The 6976-nt window shown below is 44.2% G+C and overlaps 1 protein-coding gene across 4 annotated transcripts in view; it reads left to right on the forward strand.

The window, feature by feature from the left end:
* Positions 1 to 2641: 2641 nt before the first annotated feature.
* DHX35 (DEAH-box helicase 35) overlaps positions 2642 to 6976 on the forward strand; it is a 62171-nt gene continuing 57836 nt past the window's right edge. For all 4 annotated transcript variants that reach the window (XR_002828323.1, XR_002828324.1, XM_006085175.3 and 1 more), the window contains exon 1: positions 2642 to 2720. Coding sequence is in view for 2 of the 4 variants with exons in the window: in XM_006085175.3 (XP_006085237.1) it covers positions 2681 to 2720 (40 nt within the window). In the remaining 2 variants the exon portion in view is untranslated. The remainder of the gene's footprint in view (positions 2721 to 6976) is intronic.

Here is a 6976-nt window from a genome sequence, read left to right on the forward strand (position 1 = left end):
GGCGGCAATAATGATGGTTATGAGCCCTGACCAAGGAGGTGGATTCCTCAGATCCTTCAGGGTCCTGGGACTGGGCCTTCTAATCCTGCTTCTTCTCCCGCCTGTCTCCCCCCTGCCTGTCCTCCTGCTGGCTGCAACCTGAGCGCCATGCGGGTTGCCGGGTGGGCCCCAGCTACGCATCTACCTCTTGTTTGTTTTTAATACTGTATGTTTTTATTGATTTTTAGAGAGAGGAAGAGGGGGAGAGAGAAAAACATTTATCACCTGCCTCTACATGAAAAACCCAAGGGTGGGGAATGCAAACTGGAGTCAAGAATGAGGCTACAGGTGTGTGCCCCAGTGACCAACACACTTACTTTGGGTAGGAAGCTTCTGAGTGGCCAGGGCAGAAAGAGAACCCTCGTTGGATCTACCATTCACAATGTCCCTCAGATCTAAGAGTAAAATGCAGATATAGGAAGACAGTTGGGCTTTGAGAACTTTCTGGGACAGATAAATTAATTCACACCTAGGAGAGCTAAGCTCTAATGGCTTTAAATGGTCCATGTGGTTGAAAAAACACTGGCCTGGGAATCAGAAAGCCTGAGTTCTAGTTTCAGTTCTGGTGCAAAATTAACTCATTGATTCTGACCAAGTCCTTTTAACTTCCATGAGCCTCAGTTTTGTTTTGTTTTCTATAAAACAGAGTATTTAGATTAAAAAACAATTATAAGATTTTATTTGAGCCAAACTGATGACATTCTGGGGAATAAGATTGCAAATGCTGTCCTAGACTAGATGTTGACTAAAGTCTCTTCCAGTTTTATGGACTCTTTATAAATAGGAAGACTTCTTTATAGAAACCACATGAGTAATTTGTAAAATACAGAAATAATAGAAGTGGCATTTATTGCATTTCCCTTGTATTCATGTATAAACTCTGTTTTCTGTACTTAGGCCTTTAGTGAAATAAGACAAAAATAAAACAAGGAAGGATCACTGTTATGAAGAACAAAAAAAAAGTATAATGAATGGTGCTCACATATACATTACTCAATAGGCACTTTGTTCTTGGGCTAGGAATATGAATGTGACATGGTCCTTGTCCTCAAGAAGCTTTCAGTGTAATACTTGGATATTAACTATAGTTCAACTAAGTAAGTTCACCACAAAAGTGAGCATACAGGTCTGAGCCTACAGAGGGGGATGCTGAAGCCAGATAGTTTAGAGAAGTCTTCTTAGAGCTGACCATTATGAGGATATTTTAAAGGATGTATGGAGAATTCTAGGCAGAGGGATTATCAGGTATTGAATCCTATTTTTATTATTATGGAAATAAGATATTTGGAAAATGAATGTATGCATGTAAATTTAGATTTTTTTTCCTTTTGGTGAATTTGCTCTATTTGAGGAGAGCTAACATTGATTGAACTTGGGACACATGCTAGGTCTTACTTACACTGTTAGGTTCTTTACATGTTATCTCATTTAATACAACCTTTTAAAATATTAGATGACAGGTAGGAAATGGCAAAGTTAGGATTCCAAATCATGTCTACATGTTTCCAACCCTTGATCTTTACATGACTATGTAATTTCTTTGAAAGAGTGCAGAAATTCCTTCACTGCTCTAATCTGAAGCCTCACACTTCAACTAGTTGCCTACCCATAAAATAGTTCCTCTACTTGAACTTACTAGTATTAGCTCTTGTTACCTCTCCTTTGGATTAGTAAACTCTTTCTCAAGCTTGTTGATTAAAACAAATTATCTGTGGGGCTTCTTAAAATACAGGTTTCCAGGCCTCTGCCCCTGAGGATTCTGACTCAAGAATGGATTGGGGACTAATATCTGTATTTTTAACAAGCATTTGAAGCATATGAGCAGTCCAATTGTGGGAGACACTGGATTAGTGTCCTAGCCCAACTGACCTACCCATTTCTAATCCTCTTACTCCAAACCGTTTTTATCCCTGTTTTTCAGCATTACTCTCCAGGCTCCTGAAGACTTCCTCCCATACTGTTTCCCATTGTTTTGTTTACTGATAGTAATAAACACTACTGTTTACCAAGCATTTACTTCCTATTCACTTTTGCCTCCACCGGAACAAAAGCTCCACGAAGGTAGGGACTGAAAACTGCAGTATCCGGGCGCCCAATAAAAATTAACCGAACCAGCAAACACACAAGGTAGTTATTATGCTTCGACCTGAAAATATTGAGGAGAGTAAAAGAGCAATAGTAAAGCTGAGATATGAGATCGCTTGCGACATAATCAGTATTTAGCCGTTAATTGCACTGTCTCCGTGCCCACTACGTGCCAGTGGTCTTTTCCCACAGCTCGCCCTTGAAGGCGAGCGGTCGCCATCCAGGCCACGCCACGCTCCTAAAGAGGCCACTTGGACCAGTGACCGCAAAGCTGAAGACAGCAGAGAAGCGCGCCCCGCTCTCCGCGGCGACGGAGCGGATCACGGATCACAGATCACGTGGGCCTGGGGGCGGGGCCAGAATGCTCGCAGGGGGGGCGGCGAGCCTCCGGTCACGTGGTGCAGAGGGGCGGTTGCCACGGGGGGCGTGGCCGTAACTCCGCGGGAACCACGGAGCCCGGACTCACCGCGGGCCACGCCCCCCGGCTCGGGCCGGCGCGCGACGGAGGGGTGGAGGGGTGGAGGGGTGGAGCCTTCTCGTCACCTTTCACCCCAGCATGGCTGCGCCCGTGGGACCGGTGAAGTTCTGGCGACCGGGTAAGGCTCTTAGCGGAATGCTGGGCGGAGGCGGCGGCCTGACTTTGGTCTTGGCCCCGCGGCCGGTGTCCTGGGGCCGGCGACCCTGCTCGCAGGCCTGACCTCGCGGGCCGGCCGGTGCTGGTCGGCTCTGTGCTCTGGCGCCCACAGGGGTCCTAGGGGACTCGGGGGTCCGCTCCCAGCCGGGGCGGAAATTCTCTGTGACCTTGTTCGAGTCTCTCAGCCCCTCCAGGCCTCGTTGACCTCACTCCTGATGCCTGTCTTGCCCAACCCGCGAGATGGGGAAACGCTAAAGCGCCCACGCGTGTCCTGTTACTGCCCTGGGGCGACTCTGTGACCGGACAGGCGGTGCCGCTCAGGGTTTAGGAGCTCAGCTATGGAGTCAGACTCCCTGTGTTCGGGTTGTCCGCTCTGCCCGCAGCCGAGTGCCTTTGATCTGAGCCTCGGCTCCTGCCTGAGAAACAGGCAGAATAATCACATCTTGCGGGCTCGAATAAGGAGCACCACGCGTGTCTGGCACAGAGTAAGTGCTCACGAAAAGGGAAAGTGTCTTCTTTTGTCTTAGGGTCCTTCTCGTCCACTCCGAGTGTCCGCCAGAGAGTGAACTCTTTCATGGTGACTGCCACGCGCTTCGCCTCTTGCAGGCTAACACGAATCTCAGCCCCAAGATGCTTTGCTTGTTTTGTTTTAATTTTCCCCATCAGGGTTTTACTGATTGTATACACGCGAGACCCTGCGAGATGCATTACTTCCTCCCCTTCCGTCAGTTGCTAGTGAAAAACGAAGTTTCATTTTTCCACCGCTTGCACCTCTGCAGGTCTGGATGTGCAGAGTGTATTGCAGCAGAAATGAAATGAGTCGGAGAAGGGAACACAAGGAACGCTTTTGAAGGGTGTTTTAGAGTGGATCCCTGTAATTCTGACCAGGCATATATGTGATGTGGGAGATAAACCCATGCAAGGGATGTGCTCATTCTTTTTAAAAATCTGTAGTTTGTCACTTAACAGTTTTATGTTTCAGCATTTCAGGTCATCAGCCAGTTATCCATCCTGAGTCTTATTTGCGGCCAAAATTAAGCTCCCATTAAGTAATGAGATACTCTCTATTTATTCAGGCCTTTAATAATAGGTCAAAGTGTTAAGTATAATAAAGGCCTGAATGAACTATTGAAAATCAGACCCGTATATTGTTTTAAAGAACATGGGATTGCGCTAAGAGTTTTATTCCATTATGTAGTTTATTCATTGAGAATATACTTATTGAACACCAGATCTTGTGGCCAGGAGACATCTGGGAGACCAGGGCTCTGCTTTGCTCAAGGTTTATTCTCTCAATTATACTATGAAGTTGGGTACCCTTTAGAAGAGATTTTAAAAGGAGGCACGAAAAGGTGGTGGTAAGGAAAATGGGCGCTTAAGTCAAGCAGCAGAGCCCATCCTTGACTACCATTTGCTGAAAGTCTCGGTTACCCCGTCTGTAAGTTGGGCATAACATCTACCCAAGGATTGTTTTGAAGATTAAATGAGAGTACATGTAAAGCTGTTAGCACTGGACACATATTAACCATTATAATTGGACACATATTAACCATTATAATTAGCCCTGGACACATATTAACCATTTATAATTATATGCAAGTACTATAGAGGAGAGGGAAAGGTTGAATATGGGGATGAGAAGTATTTCATAAAGAGTGATATTTTTGAGGTGGACACTGAAGCACAAATAAGGTTTTGTTCCACAGAGAGGTAGGAGACTGTCTAAATGGAGCTCTGGGTAAAGGGTGCAACATGAACAAAGGCAGAGTGGGATGCATGCCTCAACTATGACCCAAAAACCCCAAAATAATTGGGTAGTGTGATAGTGTGAAGTGGTAGCGTATATAGGGTGGGGCAAAACAGTTGTTCATATGGAAAATAATACAATCCTATATAATAAAGATGTAATATGCAAATGGTCGTTATGTAACAGATCAGCAGGAGGGTGGGGCAGTGAGCTACAAGTAGGCAGTGGAGAGCTACAGGAGGGGGCAGGGCAGCAAGCTATGGAGGGGGAGGGCGAAGGGGGGCAGCGAGCTACTGGCGCACGGATTCATGCGCAGGGCTACTAGTAATAAATAATAACACAAGAATAGACTGTTTTCCATACTTACAACTGTAAACCTACTTTTCCCCCACCCTGTATTTTGGGGTATAGCAGCAGATGAAGCTAGAAAGACAGGGGCCTCACTGTGAGAGCTCTCATGGCAAGTTAAAGAATTTGGACTTCATTGCTTTTAAGCAAGGGATGACAAGATCAGGTTTATTTTAAGTATATATTTATTGATATTAGAGCGGAAAGGAGAGGGAGAGAGAGAGAAAAACAGCAATGATGAGAGAGAATCATTGATCGGCTGCCTCCTGCACGCCCCACACTGACGATAGAGCCCATAACCTGGATATTTGCCCTGACTGGGAATCGAACGGTGATCTCCTAGTTCATAGCTTAACCACTGAGCCATGCCTTCTGGGTGATCAGGTTTATTTTAGAAATATAACTTTGGCAGTGTTGTGTGGAATGGTCAGGGGTGGAAATTAGAGTCAGGGGCACCCTTAAGAGAAGGTACTACTAAAATTGAGGAAGAATATTAAAAGCCTTAATTTTGGCATGGGAGCAGAGAGGAGGGACCTTATTAGAGAGACATTTTAGAGGCAGATGGAGAGCAAGGTGAAGTCAGTAATGACTCATTTCTAGATTAGGTGACCAGGTAAGTGGTTCTCAAATTTTGCTGTGTAGTTGAATCACTTGAGAAGCTTTTAAATGTTTTGCTGTTCTGTCATACCTCATGGCAATAAATCAGAAGTCAGGAGGGTTAGGAACCAAGCTTCAGTATTTTTTAAAGATTTCTCAGCTGATTCCAGCATATATCAAAGTGTGGGAACCACTGGTCTAGGAATGGGTAAACTGTTATCATTAACTGAGGTGGGAATGGATTTAGAACATACTGTACTTATTGGGCCCTAACTTTATGCTAGTCACTTTTACTTGGATCATCTGGTATCACTCTCATTTTACAGATGAAGAAACTGAAGTTCAAGGTATGAAAGTAGGATGTGGGAAATACATGGTGAAGGTCAAGAATGTGGTTGAGGCCAGATATGTCTAGATGTTGGAATCACGAATATATCCTGTAGGCTGGGAGTCATAAGCTCAGGTAGCTGCAAGCAAGCACCTTTCAGACAGTCTAAATAAGTGACACTGTTGGGTGGAATGATAGGGTATCAGATGGGTGGAATGATTGGGTGTCATGTGGGCTCAGAATTGCCAGATTTTGTTTTTAAGCCAAATATCCAGATTTGAATGGGAAATTTTTACATGTTTTTTTAAAAATATATTTTATTGATTTTTTACAGAGAGGAAGGGAGAGGGATAGAGAGTTAGAAACATCGATGAGAGAGAAACATCGATCAGCTGCCCCCTGCACACTCCCCACCAGGGTTGTGTCCGCAACCAAGGTACATTGCCCTTGACCGGAATCGAACCTGGGACCCTTGAGTCCGCAGGCCGACACTCTATCCACCGAGCCAAACTGGTTAGGGCATACATGTTTTAAATGAACTATTTCAAACATGATAATCAAGGCATGTTTGGGGACCTTGAGTAACTAGTTTGTGATTTCTACCAGTTTGTGATCTCTGCCTTAAGAGCTATGTATGAACTGCTTAAGATTTCTGTAGAAAAGTTTGACTAGTACAAGTGGATCAGAAGGGCCTGCCATTTTTCTTCATTCATTCAACAAATATTTAATGATTGCTAACTATGTGCCTGATAAAAACTTTATAGCAATAACTTTGGAGGTTTTTTTTACGTGACCTGTAGTAAAGAATATATTGTGCTATGATCCAGCATGTACACACACACACACACACACACACACACATCCACACACACATCCACACCTGAAAAAAGTTGTACATAAACAGTATTGCTTTCTGGGACAAATGCCTTCAGAAAGCAAATGAAGGCATTTGTCCCAGAAAGCAATACTGTTTATGTACAACTTTTTCTTCTATTTCTAGTTCATTATTACAACATGCTAGTAATGATCCACTACATTAATCTCATAACCCACTAATGGGTCACCACTCAAAATGAAAAACTGTGAGAAGGAATGCTGGATTGGGGCAGGGGGTGCTATTTTCATCCTTGTTTTACAAGTGGAAAAATGAAGACATTTGTGGTTTGCAAGAATTACAAACATGTTACTCACATAAGCA

The sequence above is a fragment of the Myotis lucifugus genome, unplaced genomic scaffold (assembly GCF_000147115.1).
Source record: "Myotis lucifugus unplaced genomic scaffold, Myoluc2.0 scaffold_16, whole genome shotgun sequence".
Classification (NCBI taxonomy): Eukaryota; Metazoa; Chordata; class Mammalia; order Chiroptera; family Vespertilionidae; genus Myotis; species Myotis lucifugus.